Raw genomic sequence first — 26,926 nt, forward strand, 5'->3', positions numbered from 1 at the left:
TCATTGCTAATAACTAGAATCTATAATCACTGATCCAGGAACAATCTAATCTAAGCCTGCATTCTGCTTCATCAAACCCACAGATTCATAGACAAGGGGGTGAGACACAGAGGGTACATTTAGCACCATTTACTACCCTAGTGTGTTTTATGAATAAGTTTGCCTGTGGCCCCTATCAAAGACTGCTGGAGACCTTGATCACTGACCGTGAAGGTAAAACGCTCTGAGTGACAAAATACAAGCAATCACAGGGAGCTCTGTGCTGTTCTGCTGCTGCTGCTCTTGAAAAGAAAAAAAAGAAAAAAGAAAAAAAATCTGTTGTTCTTTAAGCAGAAAATTGAGATTTCCATGTCTCTTAAAATCCTTTATATTAGGCAGTTTAGGCATCACAGACAATTTACACTACATCTGTTTTTCATTTTCACAATCTGTAGGCGAATGAATGACTGAAGCAGTGCCTACCTGATTTGATCAAGTAACCTTCATCATTTCAAGGCACTTCACTCTTTCAATCCATTCAGCTACTAACTGAAAAATGAATGGCCTGAAATTGCATTTTGAGATTTTTCAAAAATGTAGTCTGCCATATATTTTGCAATATGTGAAATGGCATAGCGCTGCATGTATCAATGTATTTTAATTCAAAAATCTATTCATAAACATGGTTATTTATATTATTTTGATCATTTTTTTTCTTTATATTAAGTGTCTAACTTTTAAATTAATCATACATACGTTTTTACATTGTACTTGTATTTAAAAAAAATGCATTTAATTATATCAATAATTACACAGTTGACCCTTTCTTTACACGTTTACCCATAAACCTACCCATACCACCAAACCTGTCCATAAACTTACCTGCATCCCACCTCAATAACAGCAAATGTGTTTTACAATACAACAAGAACACATTACCTAACAATTATTAAGTACAGACACCTAATATAAAGCGTGACCCAATTTTGTGTAAAAATGTCTTGTCACTCAGTATTTGTTACTTCCAGTTCTTTCAACACACTGGAAGTAAGGTGAGCACATTCCATTGTGGGATACAATCTCTTTGCAGTCTGTTCTTTTATTTTGGAGCAAATATAATAGGCCACCCAGGAATTACATGCATAGAAAATGTGCATAGTAATTGTTCTGCTATTTTAATATATTTTAAATATGCCAAAGCTTTCCAGCAGCCATTACTCCAGTCTTTCTCATTATTTTTGGTAACACTACAGTAAGGTCTCATTTGTTAACATGAGTTGCATTAACTAACTGAGCAATATATTTTTACCGCATTTATTAACGTTGTTAATTTCAGTTAAAAATGTTCATGTTAGTTGACCGTGCATTAGCTAATATTAACAGACACAACTTTGGATCTTAAAAATGTATCAGTAAATGTTGAGATTAACATTGACTAATAAATGCTACAGAAGTATTGTTCATTGTTAGTTCATGTTAACTAATGTTGTTAGCTAATGAAACTTTGTTGTCAAGCATTACCTTATTTTCAATGTTGATGTGCTGCTTAAAGGGATAGTTCACCTAAAAATGAAAATTTGATGTTTATCTGCTTACCCCCAGAGCATCCAAGATGTAGGTGTCTTTGTTTCTTCAGTAGAACACAAATGATGATTTTTAACTCCAACCGCTGCCGTCTGTCAGTGGTATAATGCAAGTCAGCGGGAACTTGGACTATAAGAGTAAATAAAACACAACAGACAAACCCAAATTAAACCATGCGGCTCGTGACGACACATTGATGTCCTTAGACACGAAACGATCAGTTTGTGCGAGAAACCGAACAGTATTTATATAATTTTTTACCTCTAATACACCACTATGTCCAACGGCATTCATCACTCGATTCGTTTGGTCTGATCGCGCTCTGACAACGGCAGTGATGTCTCGCTCTCATTTAAGTATATGCGCGAGGGGTAATTTTTGGGTGAACTATCCCTTTAATATTTTTGTGGAAACTATACTTTTTTCCAGGAATATTTGATGAATAAATGTAAAAAGAACAACATTTATTTGAAATAGAAATCTTTTGTAGTCTTTACTGTCACATTTGATCAAGCATCCTTGCTGAATAAAAGTATTTTCTTTAAAAAACTGATTACTGAATGATATCATACTGATAAAACAGTAGTATATGGTTAGAGTATTCTGAGCACCACCAATTTTGCGGCTTTAAGGTTGATCAGACCTTTCTGCAGAGATTATTTCCAACTCTGAAATGAATTAACCAAGAATTACAGACAGGTGTGAAGTAGGTTTCAACTGAAATTTGCTGGTCTGAACAACCCTGGAAGATTAAATAATGATATTTAATCTTCACAAACATTATAGATAAACTCTGAAAATAAAAACTTCCTCAACACATCAGATTACGAACAGCTGCCAAATATATAATTGTTGATGAAAGACTGCACCAGAATGCTTTATAACTGATTTAGGTTACACATAAGCAACATATCTTAAAAATACATTACATAATAAAAAAAAAAAAAAATAAAAAAATAAATCAGAAATGTTTTAACAGAAAAAAAAAAAAATGTAGATGTAAAATTAACATGTATGTTCTGTTGTTGTGGATAGGTACATGTTATGGCAAGACACAGAAGAGAATAAGAACAGCATTTCATTGCAATGTGGAACATAAAAAAAAAAAAATCCTTTTCCATTGATCAGAGATCAGTTATTATATATCAAAATCTTTGCCCAAAATATAAGGGAATCAACACAATTAGACTCTGATCAGTGTAGATGGCACCAGAATGACCTGAAAAGTCTAGCATAGATGAAGAAATCCAATATATTACAATATAAGCACACTTACAAGTTTAAAAAATGATTTTCTGATTATGGGCTATCAAATTCTCACTGAAAAATCACATAGTATATATCATTTACTTTACAACACTTTTTCCAACGTTACCATTCCAGGTTTCAAAGGGTCCGCTATTTCCTGTTAACAAATGTGACTGCGTTTCTCCTTACAGCACTTAATTTTGTAACAAAAGAAACACTGTTTAAAAAAAAAAACCAAATAGACAATGGTGCATTACATATCAATCCAAGTCATAACAGAGGCATATATATATATATATATATATATATATATATATATATATATATATATATATATATATATATATATATATATATATCTCTGCATGTCTTGATAAAGAACAAAAATATGAGTATATGTATTAGTAACAGAAGCAGTTAAACAACAGGAGAGGGCACAGCTGATTTAATCTCAATCATTAAAGACCCATGCTGCAAAAGTGAAAAATCCATCCCTCTTTAATCATGCTCGCAAGCAGCGCCATCCACGACTGGTGCATTGTGGGAAAGTCTTTCAAATGGGAACCTCAGAGTGACAGGAGCAGGTCTCAGAAGCAGCACCCTGGGCTGTTTTCATGATAAACCCACACAAACATTCATTCCCTGTCACGGCTGCAGCTGAAAGGTGCTCTTTATGGTTCACAACGCTCCTCAAGTAGGGCAACATGTTCAATAACGAAACTGTACCCTGCATTTCATTTTTTTCTCTGAAACCGACTCTCTTTCTTTTGAAGAGAAAAGGGAAATAAAAAGTTTACACTTACAAACTTACAATGTATTCCTGATAACTGGATTTTTACAGAAGAGAATATTTCAAAAAAATGAAATGAAAAAGACAGAGATGCTGTGCAGGTGCCTGTAGTATGTTTAGAGTCTCTGTCTCTTGAGGCACCAGAAGAGATCCGTTCAGCACGTATGCGTGAGGCCAATTATTCAGATTTGTGACAATAAAGGTCCTTAAGCGCTTTGAGCTCCTCGATGAGCGTTTTGTTCTGATTCTCCAACACGGCCACTCTGTTTTCCAGACATTTAACGTACTCTTTCTTTTTCCTGCGGCACTCCCGTGCTGCCTCCCTGTGGTGGAAACACATTATTACAGTCAGGTTATTATAGAGGACACCAAATTAGTCACTCCAACTAAAAATACAGTCAAAACCATTAAGTTAAGGTTCTAAGGGAGACAACAGCATAGAGGTGATATATAGTCATAGTAAAAGTAAAATTACAAGAAAAAATATCTATAAACAAAATCATGACACACCGATAAATCAGGCATTTTAATCAGGCATGATCAGCTAAAAAAAAAAAAAAGAAAAAAAAAAAAGAAAAAAAGGAAAATAATTTTTTTCCCCTAATTCAATATGACTACAATAACTGCTACACTATTGTTAATATATATATATATATATATATATATATATATATATATATATATATATATATATATGATTTAATGCGTTAATTACATTAATTAATTACGGTAAAAACGCATTAAAATTATTAACAAATTTAATGCACTTGCACCGCCCCAGACCTATGTAGGTCATCTGACATTTCATACAGTTGATTAGTGATGAATATGATGCAGGGCAACAACTCACTACATGATGAAGCCTAGCTATATAATGTCATTCGAATGTCTCTAAAATTCAAGATATGGAGGGCAAAAATGTTCCGTTTCAGTTTTTGACTCAAACGGTTATTTACATCATATGATATAGTTAAGCTATATCACACGAGTGCTGTTTTTCTATTCAGAATAGCACGAGTGCAAATGTGATACTGATTTTATAACTGTACAATATATATAAAAAAGTTCATATTGTGTTATTTTAGACACAATATTGTCTGTTTTGCTCAATTTTACCAACAAAAATATAAAGAAAGCAGAACTAGTCTCCGAGCAATTTCTGAATCTGTGTTTTGAACAAATCGGGTGAACCAATGATTCGATGAATCAATCATGAAGAGAATTTACTTCATTCCTGAATGAATCAGCCATTTGAACAAGTCGAATGAATGAATGAATCGAAAGGATGAATTACTCAATGACGAAGGGCCCTATTTTAAAGATCTAAGCGCATGGCACAAGTGCACTTAGGGCATGTCTGAATCCACTTTTGCTAGTTTAAGGACAGGAAAAATGGTCTGTGTACCCAGCGCATGGTCTAAATGGGTTGTCCCTATTCTCTTAATGAGTAATGGGTGTGTTTTGGATGTAACGTGCAATAAACCAATCAGAGTCTCATCTCCCATTCCATTTAAAAGCCAGCTGCGCTCGCGCCATGGTGGATTCACTATTTACATGGCGGAATTTGCAAGCGGAAAAACTGAACGCTTCTCTAGTGAGGAAACGAATCTGCTCATGCGTGAGTTTAAGCACGCAAGCAGACCATCAACGGGACAAGCCGTATTTCACCAAAGCATTTTTATCTTTATGCACACAATAATAATCTTTTATATTGCAATCCTTTTATTTTTAATATTTGGCATGTTTGTGTGCTGCTGCGTGTCCCTGTGTGTGTGTGTGTGTGTGTGTGTGTGTGTGTGTGTGTGTGTGTGCGTGTGTGTGTGTGTGTGTGTGTGTGTGTGTGTGTGTGTGTGTGTGTGTGTAATAAGCAGAGTGTATAGGCGCATATTACACCCGCATATAGGCGCATATTACTAACGCGCTCGTAAATAACAAAACAAATATTGCACCATTGACTTTAGACCATGTTTTTGTTGGTCAATGGCGCAGTCTATTTCAGTTGCCTCAAAATAGTAATGCGCCAACGATGTGCCTGAACACAACTCGTTTTCAGACCAGCACACCCATGGACGCACAAATGGGCACAAATGCATTTGCTATTTAAACAATGTGGCGCAGGACGTGAAAAAGATAACTGCATAGGGCTGAAACTAGCAAAAACCACTTGCGTCACGCCTGTCCCGCATTGCGCTGGGTGTATGATAGGGCACCTGATCATTAAGACATTTACCACCACCTACTGGTAGTTTAAGTTTCGTATTTAGAGTACAGTTTAATTAAAAATAATTTAATATTTCCAAAAAAAAAATAAAAATAAAAAAAAATCATTAAGTATAGTTCACCCAAAAATGAAAATGTAGTCATCATTTACTCATTTTCATGGTCCAAAAGTTTGTGTAATAAATTTTGTTGAATAAAAAAAAAAAAAAAAAAAAATTCTGAAGCTACTTTTTGTAATGACAATTTGATGCTTTACACAATAATGATTTCAAATGATCTTTTATTCTATAATATATTATCTTATATTTTATAAATATTGTAATTTGTTCCTATTTAAGTATTTATTATTGTTTTATCTTAATTTTATCTTATTTATTCTAGACATTTTTATTTTAAATGCATCTAAATATGCAACAATACACATACCTGTAAAAAAAAATTTTTTTACTGGTATCCGAGCATTATTTACAGAACATTATTTACAAAATGAGCATGTGCAATTAATCATGCAGAAAAGTTTTTAATCATACCTGTTCTTCATTAGCCGAACCTCCCGCTTGCGAGTGGCCTCCTCAGCTCCTCCCTGACTGGGCAGTGCAGGAGACGAAGCCATGACCACACCTGGAGCAATGGTGCTAGCAGCTGCGGTGCGGATCTGATATGCCTGAACGTCTCCTGAGGCCGCTGAAAAACACAAGCAGCACAGATTTAAAGATGGCTGGTGTCCTGGACATAGATTAAGCCTATAGCCTAGATTTAATCTACCTCTGAGAAGCTAGACCAGCACACTTACTTGTCCTCTTATCTCTTATCTCTTATCTCTCTATCTGTTGCCATCTTTTATTCATGGTTGTATGTATTTGCTTAAACCTGAAATATCTTCTATTTATGCGAAATCTCACCTTGCACAACTACTTGATTACTGGGCACCAGTATCTGCTGTCCGTCGCTGGTCTGTGCATATTGCAGGATGGTGGTGCCGGGCTGAGCGCCTGCTGCGTTCGTCATGGTCAGGGTTTGTAGCCCTTGAACTCCATCTGTTCCATTATTGGCTAACTGTATCGCTCCACCCTGAGTAATAGCAACTGAGAGAAAACAAATGGCATAAGGTTGAGTTAAATGCAACCAGTATATTCATGAAGTTATCTGAAATATTGACAATGTTTGCATTTCTTTATGCATTTAGCAGGCTCAAAAAGTTACTGTTTTAAAAGTTGGAAAATTGTAGTAGTAGTAGTAGTGTATTTGTACTAGAGAAGCAAACGACTTACTGTACTGCCCACTACTTGTCTGATAGATAGGCGTTGGCACGGTAACGGTTGTTATGGCTGGAGTGGAATCCTCTTCTGATTTCTCTTCTTCTATCCGCGGGACCGCTGGAGCATCGGATGAAAGGTCGTTCAGGATCTTTCTGCATTTCCAAATATCAAATCAAGCATGTGAACAATGGATCGTGAATGATCTAGCCACTTTGGCGGGTTGAATTTTATATTCAATTAAATAAATACGCTGTGGGTTGCAGAGTGAAGCAGGACGCGATATTTACATGTTTGCAGGTTACTTGTTTCTTCCAGCGTCTCAGAGCGGTTCACAGTAAATGCTGCTCCACACAAACTCGAGATGTGCTCTTTCTTTGGGTTTCTAATAACATGCATTTGGGAATGGATATAAAGTCTGATCTGCTTTGTGTTTCATAGCGAAGTGTTGTACTGTTATTATTTACATGCGTGGAGCGCATCTCAGCAGCTCAGTTAACAAACTCCATCTCTGCATATGCTGTGAGTTTGGGTTGCTAATAGTGTTCTTCTGGGAACACAATGTTCACCATTTCACCAGATTTGTAACAGAAATCATTTATTAACCTATGCCAACACAGAAGAATACATCAATATGTTTCTAAATATGCAAATTGTTGTTCATCACAATTTCAAAATAATAGTTTAAACCCTTGCTTTGAGTTTGCATGTTTCGATGTTTTGTTCAAGAAATTACAGTCGCTGTGGCTGTATTTCTATCACAAAAGTGTGGCCAAATATTAAAGATTAAATGGACATTTCAATTAAATAATGTTGGCCAATATTAAACAAGGATTTGATGCCCTCTGCAGACATTTGTTATAACACATTATGTACTTAAAGGTGCCATAGAATGTCCATTTCACAAGATGTAAAATAAGTCTAAGGTGTCCCCATGTGTCTGTGTAGTTTCAGCTCAAAATACCCCAAAGATTTTGTATTATACCATGTTTTAACTGCCTATTTTGAGGTGGGATGAAAAATGCGCTGATTTGGTGTGTGTACACCTTTAAATGCTCGTGCTCCCTGCCCCCAAGCTCGTGACTCCATTAAACATTGCATAAATAATACAGAATTTGTTCACACAGCAAATATAACTCTCAAAATAGATCTTTACAAACTGTTTGTGATGCAGCATATCAGATCATGTAAGTATGGCATGTATTTTGTGGATGTTTGCTAAAATTTGATTCTGAATGAGTTTGACAGTGTGCTGCATGGCTAACATGGCTAAAGCTACACACTCTTGCGTTTATGAATTATACAGACTGTAAGCGTTTAAAAATGAAAATAACTACATGGCTCTGGTCTCTGTGAATACAGTAAGAAACAATGGTAACTTGAACCACATTTAACAGTACATTAGCAACATGCTAACGAAACATTTAGAAAGACAATTTACAAATATCACGAAATATATCATGACATCATGGATCATGAACAGTCATTATCGCTCCATCTGCCATTTTCGCTATTGTCACTGCTTGCTTGCTTCACAATACCTGCAGAACATCTGATGATTTGGCTGTGCAGCTCCAGACGTTAATACTGGCTTGCCTTAAACATGGGCTGGTATATGCACATTTTGGGGGCGTAAATAATAATGATCCCGACTGTTACATAACAGTTGGTGTTATGTTGGGATTCGCCCTTTTTTCCGTGGTGTTTTTCACGCACGAGATTTACATATGAAGGAGGAAACAATGGTGTTTGAGGCTCACGGTATGTCATTTCCATGTACAGAACTCTAATTATTAAACTATGCAAAGGTAAATTCAATTTTCAATTCTATGGCACCTTTAGGTTGATTATGTTTATATTATCTATATCGCATTATGTATTTTAACATTGTTGTTCATTAAAACCACATGATTACTTGCTTTGATATTTTATTTGAAACCATTATTATTGCCTCATTGTTATTATATATGCATTTTAAGTCATTTAAAGGCTATTGTTCACTTAGGTCTATTTTTATTACCACAAAAAATATTATCCGATTACTTCACTAATTGTCAACTGATTATTCGTTTACCAAACTAAATTTTAGTGACAGCCCTAGATTACTTAAAATATTTAAAAATGCACAGCATTTTGTGACTTTCAGTTAAACAAAAGACTATTTTTCCAGTCATAATATTTTGTTATTGAAGATATCTTAAAAATAGTGTTAAAATATCATCTTCTCATAAACCCAATATTGTGCATCATCTCATGAGCTAAGTGTATTGTCACACCCCTAATAACATGTAATTTCCCAACAACAAAATTGTGGCCAGTGAAAATGCTGAGTGGCCATTAATTTTGGAAAACCACTACCTACAGTGTCTGCTGAGCAAAAAAGTTAATGTTAAGCCCTGCTTAAGACAGTAATCCATTTCTATTGTAATATAACTGCACTGTAAAATAAATGTAAATTAATATTTAATATTAAGTATATAATGATTTTTTTACTAATAAAATACTAAAATACTTTTGTTAGTAATTTTGGTCTTAAATTTCTTCATTTGCAAGAGTTAAAGTCAGGATGAAAAGGAAATTGCGATAGTCTTTTCTTCCCTATTGTGATGTATATCAGAGTTAAATGGGTTCTTAAACAAGAAAAAAAATTTAGGGAGGGCCTCCATTGAAAATGTATTGGCTTGTTGGTTTGTTATGGTTGTCTACTGCATGCGAGTGACAACTTGTCCTGCCCTTGCACCAGCGAACACATCTTTAGAGAAGAGATGTCACCGCAAGAGGGACAGGAAGTTACTTTGATTGAAGATTATAAGGGAACATGAATTTTAAAAAATAAATAATGATGTGCATGGACAAATCATTTATAATAAATGCTGCAATATTCCATAAAAAATAAGAATCGCCCATTTTGAGTTCATGGTGACTTTAAACCCTTGAGATGAAACTACAAATACATTCAAGTACCTGTATGATGGCCGTCTAGACAGGATCTCTCTCCTCTTCTGGGAATCTGTCACACTGTCCACTGACTCCTGAGAATCATCACTCTCAGCAATGGTTGAAATCTAAGACAAAACAGGAACCCATCAATACTGAAGCCCCATCACCCCCTAAAAAAAGTTATTATTTCTAATCAATCAAGTCTTCTTAGATTAACAAACAACAGGGAATAAATACTGAATTACGGTTATTTAATCCTATGTGCTACCTGCATACAATATGGAGTCTGCAAGGACAACTCACACCAGAGGTCACGGTAGACTTTCTCACTGTCCGTCATTTTGACAGGCAGGGTCGTAAAAAATTCTGTCATAATCTATTATTATTATCCATCATTTTAATTTTCATATTTTAATGAAAGTAAGATTTTAAATAGCTTTTGTTTTCGTTGAAATTTTCATTTTTAATCATAAACTTACAGGTCGAGCACAAGGTCTAGATAGAGAACAGACGAACATATGAATGTTTTTTTTTTTTTTCCCTTAGTGACAGTGGAGGCCACTAAAACACAAGCTTTTGTGCCTGAACAGGCAAATATGAACAATGCAATAAATTAAAAAATACAAATCCAATTATAATTCCAATTCCAATAAAAAAACTAACTAAGCTAAACTCAACTGATGCTCTGTATCTGCCTTAACTCAAATCATCCTTCGGGTCCACATCGACTTAACCCTCTTGTAATGTCTCGGGTCAAATTGACCCCAATGCAACTTTGACATCTCTGAAAAATATGCCAATTGTAATCATTAGAAAAATTCACAAACATGCACATCTTGTGTTACAGAGTTTTCAAAATGCCTGTACAGATTTTTATCCAATCTGGGATGTCTGGGAGCATTTGACCCCCTCACAAAAACACTGCTGAAATTTACACATAACAGAAAGGGTTAAACTGGATGCTCGCCTGTGTGCAATCAAATGCATCAAGGGAGACTAACGCAGATGCAACTGTCATTAGATTTTGTGTATTTTCCTCAGACAGACGACTTCTCATGGCAGTTTTAATTTTGTTCTGGAGGCTGAACCCATGCTCAGTGTTGCCAGATTGGGTCGACAATTTCCAGCCCAAAAGCTCTCCAAATCCTGCCCAAAACATTCACTACCAAAAGAATGCAATAGAATTCTACACAAATCAAAACATGGAAAATACAGTAAAAGAAAATTAGCAAATATGACAAAAACGTTTCTACTCAAACTAATTAACACATTTTACCCCTCTCACACACCATAAAAGCAGAAAATGTGTCATTTGTGTTAAAAAAATGAAAGACAATAAATATGCGCTTTGTGTTTTCCTTTAACTTCAAACAGAAGTACACGTCTTTCTTGAAGTACACATTGTAGAACATAATGCAGAACTTTGCACAGTCAAAACTAATTAAAGGGTTTGTTCATCCAAAAATGAAAATTCTGTTATTTATTACTGACCCTCATGCCGTTCCACACCCGTAAGACCTTTGTTCATCTTTGGAACAGAAATTAAGATATTTTTGTTGAAATCCGATGGCTCAGTGAAGCCTCCATAGCCAGCAATGACATTTCCTCTCTCAAGATCCATTAATGTACTAAAAACATATTTAAATCGGTTCATGTGAGTACAGTGGTTCAATATTAATATTATAAAGTGACGAGAATATTTTTGGTGCGCCAAAAAAACTAAATAACGACTTATTTAGTGATGGCTGATTTCAAAACACTGCTTCAGGAAGCTTTGGAGCGTTATGATTCTTCTGTGTCGAATCATGATTCGGATCGCATGTCAAACCACCAAACAGCTGAAATCACGTGACTTTGGCGCTCCGAACAGCTGATTTGACACACTGATTCATTATGCTCTGAAGCTTCCTGAAGCAGTGTTTTGAAATCAGCCATCACTATATAAGTTGTTATTTTGTTTTCTCGTCACTTTATAATATTAATATTGAACTACTGTACTCACATGAACTGATTTAAATATGTTTTTAGTACCTTTATGGATCTTGAGAGAGGAAATGTCATTGCTGTCAATGGAGGCCTCACTGAGTCATCGGATTTCAACAAAAATATCTTAATTTGCGTTCCGAAGATTAACGAAGGTCTTACGGGTGTGGAACGGCATGAGGGTGAGTAATAAATGACAGAATTTTCATTTTTGGATGAAAAAACCCTTTAATGGTTGATCGCTGTGTTTACACTAACGTCATGATGACTGATTGGATGGATGACATGCACACTTCGGTTTTGTTTTTTAACCAATTAATAAAATATAAATGTTTGAAAAATGACAAACTGACCCCAAACCCACCCAAATTTTGTCCACCCACCCAAACCAATTTTTACCCGCACAATCAAATTCAAATCCACCCAATCTGGTAACACTGCCCGCGACACTGTTACAAGTTACAAGTGACAATAGATCACCCTCAGTGTAATCTGTTAAAATGATGGACAACCTTTGGATTTTTCCGTCACTGCTAAAAAAAATGTCAATGATGGAAAATATTGAGAAAATATTCACAACCTCTGGCTCACACAGAATTATGTAATGAGACGTTTACGGTTCTCTCTTAAATGAACAATCATGTCAGGCTTACTTGTACAGTTTGCACCTGTGGGGATTGTATGACAGAGGGCTGGGCTGCCTGGATGACCCCGTGAACTTGCACTGTTTGCCCATTGGGCAGCTGAACTAAGGTCACTGTGGGCGCAGTAGCTGATGCCTGTGCTGCAGCCATCGAAACCTGCGTCAGGGAGGTAAAACAGGGTGAGACAGAGACTAAACTAAGTTAAAACTGGACTGAATTAAAATATCAACCCTCATCTACATGCATAATTACTCTAACTGTTGAATTATAATCAGTCTTGCCATGCTAGAAAATGTGTTTCCAAGGGCCTCAAAAACACGCAATGCGAGAAACTCACCTGTGCCAAAGTGGCAATCTGCTGAGTGTCTGTCTCTGAGACCGCAGTGTCACCGCCCTGCTGGACATCTGCTCCTGCCTCCATGGTCATTTAGATAGCCTGGACATGCAATTCAAATATTTTATTTTGGCCAATATTAAAGGATACCATGTATATACAATATACTATGAATATATAGGGTAGGTCACCAAAGTCCCCTGAAAAGAGGACGTTGTATCGACGTAAATGTATCTGAAAGGGTGCGACCACAAAATTACTCTGCCCACAGACTGGGCTTGTCAGTTTCATTTTGAGTATTAATTTGTGTAGCCTGAATGGTTGTCTTATAAAATAAATGCAATAAATTAAAAGAAAATGAATAATTGAATCACGTATAATATATAACACAACGTAATATATCATATAAATTAATTTGTTGACATTCTTAGAGGGGTGAAATGTTTGCATTTATATAGTCTTAATTTAGTTTCAGATGGCAAAAATAATGTATGACATTACATAATTAACATGAAAAATAGACTGTAACAAATGTAGCCACCAAGGGTTAACACATGAATAAGAATATGTATAATTAATATTAACGAAATACACTTTGAAGGAGCCCATGACTATTTTTAATAATGTTAAATCTGATACTTTAATCATCGTGCTCAACAAACCAGGCTGACTCCATTTGCCGCCTTTTTTTTTACTTCCGTATACAGCTGTCAGTCAGATTTGAGCTTTGGTTTTTATTTATGAATATAGCAAAAGAAGAAGGAAAAAAAAAAAGAGTGCAAGCGAAATAATTTGATTTTTACGAGTGCCTATTTAAGGATACTTAAAGTAAAACAATTCAATAAATATAAGTGCTTGCATTTTTAGGCATGTTTCGACTTGTAAAATAATGTGCCCGTTTGAATGAAGCAAGTATGCAACTCAAAATCAGTTTTATGGTGTAATTTGAAGGGAATAATACTCAAGAGGAATACATTTTCTCTCTGATTTTATTTACCAATTAAATCCACCATTTATTACAGAAGATAATTGTTTTGTGGTACAGAAAGACCTTTGCATGGAGGAGAATGCAGTAAAGATCTTTAATGTAACACGGAAAGCTTCGACTGCTCGATAAACCAATGCTGGAGTCAAGAAAAAAATCATTTCATGTGCTGTATTTCCATCAAAAGGTGCCATGGACGAGCGATCGCATTCATAACACTATGCATCTCTTATCCTTTCCACAAACACTCGTACTTCGCAGAACCGTCGCGCTTTCCTCCTTCGACTGCCTGACTGACTCATTGTCTGCAAGCAAGTCTGAGCTATTGAGAAACATGCCCACCGCCGCCATGATCTCTTTGTTACACACGGATCGAGCATTGCGACATGTCCACTAAAACAGCAAGTGCATTATCTCTTTCCCCCACGAATGCGTCTCTTCTTACCCGACACAGACTCGCCTCGTCACTCCCAGGCCTCCGGAGCTCCACTTTTATTTAGTCCGACACGTAAGAGACCGCGTCAGGCTACACCTCCGTCGCGTCACCGAGGACAACAACACAGAGATAGAGGGGGACGAAATACAGCCCTAATTCACGATCGACAGAATCCGAGGTGTGGGCGGAACATGCCGAATGGTGTACGAAGATAAACGAACAGCTAACGAACAGAGTCGGATTCACACGAGCTCTCGCTCCAGGTCTACTCGGTCTGCTCACACGAGCATGCGTCAAATTCTTGAGCTATGACTGTCTGCGCATGCGTCAAATCCTTGCGCTATGATTGGCTGCCCTTTGTCGTAATAAATATGAATAAATATTCAAATGTACTAGACTAGGGGTTTCAGTCTTTTAGATGACATGAACCATCATTCTCATGCAAGGAACCTTTTACGGCAGCTATATATTGTCATGTAGAATAGTATAATATTATGAATATGTGTAAAATATTATTTGGGAAATATTTAGTTTAAATCGAGCTACATTATTAAGTTTTTTTTTTCTTCTCCTACTCACTATAATACTGTACTGTACTGTTACTGTTTATGCATTTATTTATTATTTATGTATTTTAATCATTTTTATTCTTTCTTTATTGTAGTCTAATTTCTTATTTGCGTATGTTAATCAATTTGTATTTATTTTTAATAATTTAATTGAATACATTTTTGTATTTTTATTATTAATTAATGTCTACATAACTGTATTATTTTAATTTATATTAAAATAATTTTAATAAATCAATGTATTGATTTATTTTAATCAAACTTTTCATTATTTATTTATTTTAAATGATTAGTTCACTTTCTAATTAAAATTTCCTGATAATTTACTCACCCCCATGTCATCCAAGATGTCCATGTCTTTCTTTCTCCAGTCGAAAAGAAATGAAGGTTTTTGATGAAAACATTCCAGGATTTTTCTCCATATAGTGGACTTCAATGGAGCCCAAACGGTTGAAGGTCAAAATTACAGTTTGCAGTGATCCCAGATGAGAAACAAGGGTCTTATCAAGAGAAACCATCGCTCATTTTCTAAAAAAAATATACACATTGCTAAGTGTATTACTGCCCTCCACAGGTCAAAGTTTAAACTAAATTGTCATATACAATATGCTAGTGCAAGTATATAACAATTAGTTCAAACTTTGACCTGTGGAGGGCAGCAATACAATTAGCAGCATCTACACTGCTGGAATTCTAATAGAGAAGAAGAAGAGAGCTAGTTCAAGATGAGCATTTATGGTTAAAACTTATATAATTTATTTATTTATTTATTTATTTATTTATTTATTTTTAAAGAAAATGAGCCATGGTTTCTCTAGATAAGACCTTATTTCTCGTCTGGGAATGCATTGGAACGCTTTGAAGCTGCAATGAAACTGTAATTTTGACCTTCAACTGTTTGGGGCCAATTGAAGTCCACTATATGGAGAAAAATCCTGGAATGTTTTCATCAAAAACTGAAATTTCTTTTCGACTGAAGAAAGAAAGACATGAACATCTTGGATGACGTGGGGGTGAATAAATTATCAGGTAATTTTAATTTGAAAGTGAACTAATCCTTTAATCGTATTTATTTATTATTATTTTTTACGCTATTTATTTTCCTTTAAACATTTCCACAGACCACCAGCACTCCCTTGTGGACCCAAGTTTGAAAACCCCTGGCTTGCCCTGTACTATGTTTCAAAAGGACAAGGAAAAAATCCATCCCGTATTTTGTTTAAGAGACTCATAAATCCGACAAAGGAGTCCTCTGTTTTGCAGCCAGATCTATGGGCGGTCCTTTCCAATATGAGGTTACGATTGGATGACTTGAATGCAACGTCACGACAACGTACACCAATCAAAATGAAACAATCTCTGCAGAAGAGCACAAGTTTTCCGCCTACTTGCCAAGAACCAGGAAATAGTCATGATATTTTGATAGACGTCTCTCACTTGATATTAGTCATTGTGAAACACTTACTTTTCTGTTAGTTTCGTGGTCGACAGAGTTTGTTGCAGTTATGGCATCGTTATTCAAGAAAAAGACCGTAGATGGTAAGTTTTGCTGCTGCTCTAAGGGCTTGTTTGTTTGTCAAAGCCGCCCAGCAACACTCTCACGTCAATCATCGTCTGGTTTCGTTACTCGTTGTTCATTTGTTTAATACATTTAACCTGATTTATGTTTTTTTATTCTAAATCGTGTTTGGGGAAGCTGTTCTGACTCGAGTCTAAGAACTAATACAACTTCACAGTATCGCGTTAAAGGTGGTCTTTAAAGCAAACTAAATTTACGAAATCACTGGGCCACTAACGTTACTGTATCGTTAAAGGTTCTAATATGTCTCATGAAAGTAGTAGGATACCTATATATTAACTTGTTATGACTGATTCAGAAATTTCAGCATTACTAATTTAAAGGGTAATCGATAACTATGTCTCCTGTCATACTACAGATGTTATTAAAGAACAAAACAAAGAGCTGCGGGGAACGCAGAGACAGATTACAAGAGACCGGACAGCACTGGAAAGACAGGAAAAACAGCTGGTGAGAATCCCCACCCATAAATGTGACGTGAATATGATGCCAAATGTTCCCCTTTCTCAGCAGTGAGGTGTGTGAGATCACGAGGTTATGTCATTAATGTCACAGAGGGCCTTAGTGTGTCACCAGATTATGACTCAGCTCTTGATTCTGTTTCAAGTTGAGATAAGGGCTGTTTTTGTGTATATTTCAGAAGTTTTCTTATAGCTGCCGATCATATTTCAGTGGCTATATTTTAAAACCAGTGTAAACGTTGATACACAGGGCAACCTTTTGAGCAATTTTGCCGAGGGATGTTGCTTGGGCACTTTCCCATTGAGAATGGGCAACAAATTTCTATCTAAAGTATCCAGATAGAAATGTGTTGCCCATTTTCAATGGGAATGTGCCCAAGCAACATCCCTCGGCAAAATTGCTCAAAAAGTTGCTGTGTATCAACACCTTTACTGTAGTTGCCAGAAATTCATAGTAAAAAGTTCTGTTACAGTGTTTCAGGGATTACAGAATGGTATATTGGTGCCTGTATATTTTCGAACTTATAACCATATATTTCATTAAGTGATATAATATATTAATTTACTTGATCTTTCATAATCTGCTTTGCTTTTCACCTTTAAAAGTACTAACCATAGCCATTATAATAATACATGTGGTAAAATATAAAGCCACATGATGAATTGAGTTCATCATGAGTGGTCGTGGCCTTAAAACATGGCCAATACCCATATATATACACACACACACACACACACACACACACACACACACACACACACACACACACACACACACACACAAAAAAAACACCATCAGGGTAACATGTATGACACTAAAATAATGTGAATAAATATAAATATAACAGAAAAAGTAACACAAACACCCTAATGTACATTATTAACAACAAAAATTAGAAACAAAATTAAATAAATGTTACTGTGTTTTACAGTAGAAATAAATAAAATGTTAAACCAAATTTGTTGTTCACCATATATGGTAAGGTGTAGGGCTGTTCAACGAATAATCATGATTAATCGTGTCCAAAATGAAAGCCTGTGTGTATCATATATATATATATATATATATATATATATATATATATATATATATATATATATATATATATTATATGTGTATGTGTATTTATATATACATCATAACATATATATATATACATTATGTAAACACAGACTTAACTCTAAGTTAACCAATTAAAACGTTAGTTCACCCAAAAATTAAAATTCTGTCGTTAATTACTCACCCTCTTGTCGTTTCTCTTCAGAAAATTTGGATTAAACCGCTCAATTCATATGGATTACTTTCATGATCTCTTTAGTAACTTTATGAATGTCAAAGTGGCAGTTGTGTAGCTGTCTATGGAGCGACAGAAAGCTTCAGATTTCATCAAAAAGATCTCCATTCTTGTTCTGAAGAGTTTGGAATGACATGAGGGTAATTAATGAGAGAATTTAAATTTTTGGGTGAACTAACCCTTTAACAGGTTTTTACTTTAGCATTTTTACAGGTTGTTTTTTGTTTGTTTGTTTGTTTTTGCAAGAAAGAATTTGACTTTTTTTTTCTGTAACTTCTTACACAAATGTACAAAAGATCTGCAATTTATGTATTAAAGGTGTTATACAAATAAACATTGTTTTTCTTTATCTTACTATTACGCTGCCTAAGCCTTGTTTTAGCTTAACTGTGAACTGAGAACTGTGTAATGCAATTATAATGCCATCCATCCTTAACCGTTTCCTACTATCTGTTTTCTTTATCACAGGAGATGGAAATCAAGAAAATGGCTAAAACAGGAAACAGAGATGCCTGTAAAATTTTAGCCAAGCAGCTTGTGCAAGTGAGGAAACAGAAAACGCGTTCATATGCTGTCAGCTCTAAGGTCACCTCCATGTCCACACAAACCAAGCTTATGAACTCCCAGATGAAGATGGCTGGTGCCATGGCCACAACCACTAAAGTAAGATCCTTGTGTCTTTTTGAACTCATGATAACTTTGATAAAAGTCTGTTCTAAACCCCAGGAATTTGAACTCAGTTCCATTTAGGCAATCCAGATCTACTATGATTTCACATTTAAGTCATTTTGTAGTCATAAAACCCATAGAGAATGAGCATTTTAGAGCCATGGCTTCCCTATGGAATTTCTAATGGGTTTATGGATTTGGATTTAAGAGTAAAATAAGGATTGTGGCAAACATTACTGAAAGCAACTTTGATATTTTGTTTATAAAATTCTCTTTCATGTGAAAGGATATTAAAGTAATGTTAATCTTATTTTACTCAAATGGAAAAGCACTATTCAAAACCCCCATTATAAATTCCCAAGGGAACTCACGGCTCGAAAAGGCTAAATTGCTTCCGGCTAGGGCTGCAAATTGATGTTGTGCACGACTTAACTCTTAATAATGTAGGTAAATTGTTTTGGTTTTATTAGTATTTGTTCTAATTTGGGCCTATATGTTGGTCTATTAATGCATAACTGGCACAGTGTAGTGGGATGCTGATACACAGCCATCATTCTTTCATAATTGCATAAGTAGCCTAAAGTGCACGTTTTAAAATGGACATGAATCAAAGAGTGACTCAGTTGTTTGTGCCTCTGCCTCTCTCAAAACAACTTACAGACAATGCAAGCTGTCAACAAAAAGATGGATCCAAAGAAGACCATGCAGACCCTCCAGAACTTCCAGAAAGAAACAGCAAAGATGGACATGACAGAAGAAATGAGTAAGATGTGTTTTTATTTGTTATTGTGGGTGTTTTTGTAAGTGGATTTTGATAATTAATGTTATAGAATGTTATTTGACAACCTTGTTTTTTGCCACTCCTATGATGAATAGCTTGTTGTTTCCAAAATGAATGAGTGAAAAAAGAGGCCCACTTGGTTTCCACCTGGTTTTAAGATGTGTTTTGTTCGATCGGATCACAAGTGGACGACGCTAAATACAGGTGTAAACTGGGTCTAAAATGTTTTGAGCTTGTCCACTTTCGATCACTTCCAGAGGTAGTCGAAAACACATTCGACCAGATTGCTTTCGTAGTGTAAACACTCATGTGGTGGAATGTGTTCAAACAGCAAATAAAGACCGCCACTCTCCGCCTATTGACATAATGCGTAAACATTATGGAAAGCGCGCTAGACAGATGGGATTTAAACTTTGTCAGCTGAAGACCCAAGTTTGGTTTGAAGACGAAAAATGTACCAAGCACAATGTTCTCTCACCATTCCTGATTTCTAACACACACTCACCACGTTCGGCTGGTCTGCTGCTGCTGCTGCTCTCCGTATGTTTTTCCGCTGTCACGGGCGCGTTCATATGTAAATTGCACAAGCTTATTTTATCCATTAGATTGAAAGATCGGAAAAAAGCATATATTTACCTGCCCATAGACCCTCCCCTTGAAGAAATCAGGACAGAAGTGGTTGAAAGTGGACAAAAAAGACAGATTAAAATACCAGGTTTAAACGGATATGCGTCTCCCTCGTCCACTTGTGATCCAATCGACCAAAACGCATCTTAATACCAGGTGAAAACAGGGCCAGAAAGTAAATGACTGCACACTAATATTATTGCTCAAAAAATGTATACACTACCATTCATTTTTTTTCTTTTTTCTTTTTGAAAGAAATTAATACATTTATTTAGGAAGGATATATTAAATTACTAAAAATGTGACAGTTAAGACAGAAAATATTTATTTTTTAATTAAATGCTGTTTTTTTTTTTGTTTTTTACTTTCTTTTCATCAAAGAATCCTAAAAAACAGCTATTTTAGTTGTAATAATGTTTCACAATTTACTGTATAAATGCATCCTTAGTAAGCATAAGAGACTTGCCTACTCCAGTGTAGTACGAAATGCAACTTTTTGACATTTTGGTTTTAGGTTCACCTTTCTTACATTGTGTTTGCACCTGTAGCCAACTTGAGTTAGATGTGTTTTTTAAACCTTTTCTTTCCCCTGTGTTTGTGTCCGTTTACAGTGAACGACACTCTGGATGAGATCTTTGAGGATTCTGGTGATGAGGAAGAAACTCAGGACATTGTGAATCAGGTGTTGGATGAAATTGGAATTGAGATCTCAGGAAAGGTAAGAACTGAAAGATTATATGGGCATCAGTCAAATCATGTTAAGGCACTAGATTGAATAAACTGTCTTATTACTGTTGTGCATTAGTGTTGAAATCCATTTGTGTCCATTAGGGCTGCATAATATATTGAATAAAAAATCCTATGCATTGCGATATGATTTCAATGCATTAATCCATAGACTTTATGGAGATTCAGAGAAAATACTGGCATATTTATGATTATGCATATATGTCATATGCAACAGCCAAGCAGCAGTGATGCCAGTGTGGTACAGAGAATGTTTAACTGAATTTACAAATGTTTTTGCAATCAAACAAGGCCAAAATGAGGACGCACCTCGGCTGTGTGGGAGTATTTTGGTTTTAAATTTGATGACCATGCTCAGTCAGAAGTGGTTATAATAAAACCTGTAGACCACACTTGCTATTCAGAGTAGAAATATGACAAACCTCTTCATTCTGTCTAAGCACGCAAGCATGGATAGCTCTAACCTTCTTCCATAGGTTTAAGTTTTGATCTATTTAAAGGTGCCCAAGAATGCTTTTTCACAAGATGTAATATAAGTCTAAGGTGTCTCCTGAATGTGTCTGTGAAGTTTCAGCTCAAAATACCCCATAGATTTTTTTAATTAATTTTTTAAACTGCCTATTTTGGGGCATCATTAACTATACCCTGATTTTGGCAGCGCCGCCCCTTTAAATCGCGTGCTCCCTGCCACACAAGCTCTCGACTATATTACAGTGCATTTACAAAGTTCACACAGCTAATATAACCCTCAAATGGATCTTTACAAGATGTTCGTCATGCATGCTGTATGCATGCTTCGAATTATGTGAGTAAAGTATTTATTTTGATGTTTATGTTTGATTCTGTATGAGTTTGAGGCTATGCTCTGTGGCTAACGGCTAACGCTACACTGTTGGAGAGATTTATAAAGAATGAAGTTGTGTTTATGCCTTATACAGACTGCAAGTGTTTAAAAATGAAAATAGCGACGGCTCTTGTCTCCGTGAATACAGTAAGAAACGATGGTAACTTTAACCACATTTAACAGTACATTAGCAACATGCTAATGAAACATTTAGAAAGACAATTTACAAATATCACTAAAAATATCATGCTATCATGGATCATGTCAGTTATTATCGCTCCATCTGCCATTTTTCGCTGTTGTTCTTGCTGGCTTACCTTGTTTGTGCACAGATCCAGACGTTAATACTGCCTTTCCTTGTCTAATGCCTTGAACATGGGCTGGCATATATGCAAATATTGGGGTCATACATATTAATGATCCCGACTGTTACGTAACAGTCGGTGTTATGTTGAGATCCGCATGTTTTCCGGAAGTCTTTTAAACAAATGAGATTTATATAAGAAGGAGGAAGCAATGAGGTTCGAAACTCATTGTATGTCTTTTCCATGTACTGAACTCTTGTTATTTAACTATGCCAAGATAAATTCAATTTTTGATTCTAGGGCACCTTTAAGCTTACCCTTTGTTTAGAAGGCCTGTTTTTTTCACATTGATATATAACTATATGTAAAGAAGCAATATGAGAAAAGATCACATGTGGAAAATGGAGTGTCAAAGCGCTGAGCCTCTCATAATTTGTTGATCTCAATGTTCTACATAACATTTAGCATAGAAATAATTGAACCCTATGCATTCAAGCCTTTTTTAGGTTTTGCATTTGACTTGCAGTAATCCTGGATCAGACTTTCAGAATGTCACTTCAGTACAAGATTTGCTGTTTAATCTAAGATATGTTTTCTTTAAATAGAAAGAACAGGAGATACTGATCTCCTAACTAAAAAAACTGTTTATGTAACTATAAAATCCCTATTTACAAATGCCAGTAGAGAATTTTACATTACAGTGGGTTTCATTTAATGATAATTGCATACAAGTGTTCTTGTACAGGTTCTTTAATAGAAGTTTTTCATGTAAAATTACCGTTGTTTATGTGCATAAATTTGTTATTGCCTCTTAAATTTGCACAAAAAAACATCAATATGTCCAGAGTATTCCACACAGCATCACCTGCATAGCCATTCATCACTCTTTCAAAAAGTATCCATACGTTCTCAGATGTCCTGAGTGCACATGCAGCAAGATCTTTGAGTAAACAGATTTGCTATAGTCTCCCAATTATCACTATTGATGTTAACCCACCTATGACAACTTCTGCTTCTGTGAACTCCAGAAATGTGAAAAGTGCCCATAAACACCTTTCATATAAGCCTAGACTTAATGTGAACAGCTGCATTTTTTTCTCTGAAATACTTTTTTTATTATATAAGTAGTGTTGTCATGATACCAAAATTTAAGTAGATAGTACCACATTTTTGCAGTTCTTGGTCTCACATTCGGTACCATAGCGAAAAATATTTTAACTGTTTGAAAATAAATAAATAAATAAAAAATAGAAAGGAGTTAATTATTAATGAATTATTATATGTAAATGACAAACAGTAAGGATGCCGTTTGGCTTTACCTTATCAATTCGAGCCCGAGTCCTCATCACCTACAATCGCAGTTGACGCATTATACACTAAGCACTTATACACTATGTATGTACTTATGCTCAGCCATGAAGTGTATAAACTTTAGCTTACACTTTATTTGAACATGTCCTTGGTACAGTGTAATTATGCATTAACCGGTAAGTACTGAGTAATGTTAATTAACTATGTGTACTTACTATAGGGTTATGGTTAGGTATTTAGGTTTGTTGTAGGGTTAGTTGCATGTAATTATGCATAATTTGTAGTTATTACTATAGTAACTACATGTAACGTGTAACAAGGACACTGTAAAATAAAGTGTTACCGAACTTTATAAGGTTATTTTGTCATTGATCATCGGAGTCTGATTGCTCCCTCCCGCTCTTATACATAACTAAAGCTGCGACAGTTGAGTGCATGAAGGGTCCAACATTCCACACTTCGTTTTTTTGGTTGTGCATCATCTGGGTATTTAAAGTGAACTACTCACACTATTTATACTACAAAATGGCATAGAATAGTGCATACTTTAAGTACATGAATTGGGACGCACCTGAGTCATTCATTCATTCATTAGACCGATTCATTCAAAGACACAGATTTATTCAGTAACAAATCATTGTGTTGCTCAGAGATTTACAATGGATCGAATGTGGATTAGTTTGGAGATAATTTTGTTGGCAAAATAGAGCAAAACCAATATTCTAAGTCTAAAATGTAAGTCACCTAATATTGACTTCTTTTTATTAAACTAAAATCAAAATCACATTTTCAGACGTGCTGATAATCGGGAAAATGGCACTCTTGCTTGTGTGGTATTGTTTATAGTTTTTTTTTTTTGCACCATAAATTGGATTTTGGGGGTATTTTTTTTTTTTATTGCTTTTTGTGGCATTTTTGCCTCTGTTAATTCCGACCCTGATGTGTGCGCGGTGGGGGGCGGGGCTCTTTTTCGAACGTAAGCAGAGACTGCTTCTGTTGCAAGGCCCGTTTCAATTAAAACATAGTAAAGGCAGCTACTGATTACACTACATGAAAGGTAACATCTGAAAAAGTATAATAGGGGCACTTTAAGTGCAAACTTGAATTTGAAACTTGAATGAATCATAATTTCTGTGAAAGAATTCACGCATATTTTATTTTAGAGATTCATAGAGAATTAAATATTGTTTTTCTGTACCCTACGGCCTACGCAGTGCAGTGTCATAATTATTGAGTCTTTGATTGCAGCAGCACTATCCATCATATCGTATTTTGATCCATAATGGATTTTTTGTTTCCCCTGCAGATGGCTCATGCCCCTTCAGCTGGCCGAAAGCAACCAAGCGCCGCCACATCCAAAGCAGATGGGATATCAGATGAGGAGATTGAGAGACAGCTCAAAGCCCTTGGAGTGGACTAGTGCTCATGCACACACGCACACCAACACCTGATTATTGCCTGGCAACAGGAGGCAACAACACACTCCACTCAGATTCACAGACACGCATTAGGATACATCCATACCGAATACTAATACATATACACACAGTTGCTGATAAATGGACAGTCTAAAAATTCACAGTCACAGACCTGCCTTCTCTGGGATAACTGTGCCACAGATGGCAAATGCAATTTTTTAAATATTACTATTTATTTATGACCATGAGAGATGACTATCAAGGTTGTTTAGGATTCTGTTTCTGGCTTTAGAAGGACAAAAAAAATAAAAAAAGTTTGAATACACATGTTGTAAATGAATATACAATGCCGTCGAGAATAAGGCGATTGTGTTCCCCTGAAATCTACAACTTCAGTCTCTTTGATCGATAACTCTGAAAATCGCATCGGTGTAAATAAGTTTGACAGGAGAACTCTACCTCTGTAAACATAAGAAGTGACAGGGCTGGCTCTTTAGTCTCGCAGTGTTTTGTCTTGTCCTCACTTTACCTTGCTGTTCTCCTGGTGCATGACAAAACACTTGTGTGAGTCACATCTTTAGTTCCCTGTTCTCACCTTCACTTCATTTATGAACTGGAAATGATTGAGTTTGTCTTCTGGGTTCAGATCTTGCTTGGATATTTTGAGTGCTCATATTTTATTCAGCTGCTTTTCAGGGGCGATGCCAAACTAAAAGAAGTGTGTTCCTGTTGAGCACATTATTTATCCTCCTGTGATGTCTGAAGATGGTAGCTCTCCTTGATTTTTTTTTTTTTTTTTTTTTTTTTTTTTTCATGTGCCTGAGGTCTCAGGTTAACAGTGTGTGTGGTTTTCTCTTGCGGTTGTATAGGTGTATCAGTCAAGTCAGTTATTCTGACTTCAGAGACACTTGAAAGGTTAATGTTTCCTGTTAATTTAAATCAGGGTGTGACCGAAGTAAGGGTTGTTATTTTGAGTCGCACGTGAAAGCAGCATACTGAGCTTGATCTTTATGCACAGAAATGGGTTTTAGGTTGACGATAGACAGTTATGCACTGCAATATATCATAAGGATGTAAATAATGTAAGCATGAAAGGTTAATTAGTTTAGAGTTTATTGTTTAATCTACAGTGAGAGTTTTGAAATATGGGTGATGACTTTCCTTTCTTAAAATTTGTTCACTGACAGGTATTGTTCAAATTTAAGGGGATTATATGCCCTGTTTAACCATAAATAAAATTTGTAATAATATGTGACTTGTTTATGTTTTGTTTCTATAGACATGTGGGAAGTTATTTGCTTAAATAGCCATTTACCAGTAGAGGGCAGATAAACATGCTTAAATATTTACATTTGTTACCAAGTGCACAAGATGCAAATTTTTTTTAAAGAAATTAATTCTTTTATTTAGCAACGATCAATTAAATAGGTCAAAATTGACTGTAATTCAATTCATATTTATAATGAAACAAATTACATTTTTAATAAATGTTGTTTTTAATTATCAAAGAATCTTGAAAAAAAATATCAAAGCAAACTGTTTTCAATGTTTATAATAATAATAATAATAAATATTTCTTTAGCCTTAAATCAGCATATTATTTCTGAGGGATCATGTGACACTGAAGACAGAAATAATGGCTGCTTTTCAGCTTTACTATCACAGGAATAAATTACATTTTAAAACATAAATAAATGCTGCCTTGACAAGCATAAGAATCTTCTTCTAAATACATAATAATAATAATAATAATAAATCATACAGACCCCAAATTCTTAAATGTACTTTGATTTGCAAATTAAAATGTATCTGTTTTCTTGGCCATTAGTCCCACATTTAAGACCAGTATTGCCTTCAACAATAATTTTATCTAGATTTATTTTTGGAAAATGTCTTAAAATATGTTTGTGATATTAGTAAT

At 35.3% G+C, this 26,926-nt stretch overlaps 2 protein-coding genes across 2 annotated transcripts; one reads left to right on the forward strand and one right to left on the reverse strand.

Annotated features, from left to right (window-relative positions):
- Positions 1-3,241: 3,241 nt before the first annotated feature.
- Positions 3,242-14,681, reverse strand: creb1a (cAMP responsive element binding protein 1a). Its single transcript, XM_048196956.1, has 8 exons — positions 14,409-14,681; positions 12,982-13,080; positions 12,654-12,800; positions 10,042-10,142; positions 7,093-7,232; positions 6,724-6,906; positions 6,352-6,505; positions 3,242-3,924 (listed from the first exon to the last, which is right to left on the reverse strand). The coding sequence occupies exons 2-8, from the start codon at positions 13,069-13,071 to the stop codon at positions 3,780-3,782; spliced, it is 960 nt and encodes a 319-aa protein (XP_048052913.1). The 5' UTR covers positions 13,072-13,080; positions 14,409-14,681; the 3' UTR covers positions 3,242-3,779.
- A 1,659-nt stretch (positions 14,682-16,340) lies between these two features.
- On the forward strand, positions 16,341-26,255 carry chmp2bb (charged multivesicular body protein 2Bb). Its single transcript, XM_048196958.1, has 6 exons — positions 16,341-16,507; positions 16,906-16,997; positions 18,772-18,966; positions 19,633-19,735; positions 20,992-21,098; positions 24,894-26,255. The coding sequence occupies exons 1-6, from the start codon at positions 16,474-16,476 to the stop codon at positions 25,005-25,007; spliced, it is 645 nt and encodes a 214-aa protein (XP_048052915.1). The 5' UTR covers positions 16,341-16,473; the 3' UTR covers positions 25,008-26,255.
- Positions 26,256-26,926: the final 671 nt, after the last annotated feature.

This window comes from Megalobrama amblycephala, linkage group LG7, assembly GCF_018812025.1.
Source record: "Megalobrama amblycephala isolate DHTTF-2021 linkage group LG7, ASM1881202v1, whole genome shotgun sequence".
NCBI lineage: Eukaryota > Metazoa > Chordata > Actinopteri > Cypriniformes > Xenocyprididae > Megalobrama > Megalobrama amblycephala.

Excerpts from the sequence above, each read along its gene's own strand:
- creb1a (XM_048196956.1), bottom strand. The coding sequence starts at position 13,071 with ATGACCATGGAGGCAGGAGCAGATGTCCAGCAGGGCGGTGACACTGCG. Across the intron at positions 10,143-12,653 it reads CACAGGTGCAAACTGTACAA|ATTTCAACCATTGCTGAGAG; the intron begins GTAAGCCTGACA and ends GTTTTGTCTTAG. Across the intron at positions 6,506-6,723 it reads TAATCAAGTAGTTGTGCAAG|CGGCCTCAGGAGACGTTCAG; the intron begins GTGAGATTTCGC and ends TGTGTTTTTCAG.
- chmp2bb (XM_048196958.1), top strand. The coding sequence starts at position 16,474 with ATGGCATCGTTATTCAAGAAAAAGACCGTAGATG. Across the intron at positions 18,967-19,632 it reads CCATGGCCACAACCACTAAA|ACAATGCAAGCTGTCAACAA; the intron begins GTAAGATCCTTG and ends AACAACTTACAG. Across the intron at positions 19,736-20,991 it reads GGACATGACAGAAGAAATGA|TGAACGACACTCTGGATGAG; the intron begins GTAAGATGTGTT and ends GTCCGTTTACAG.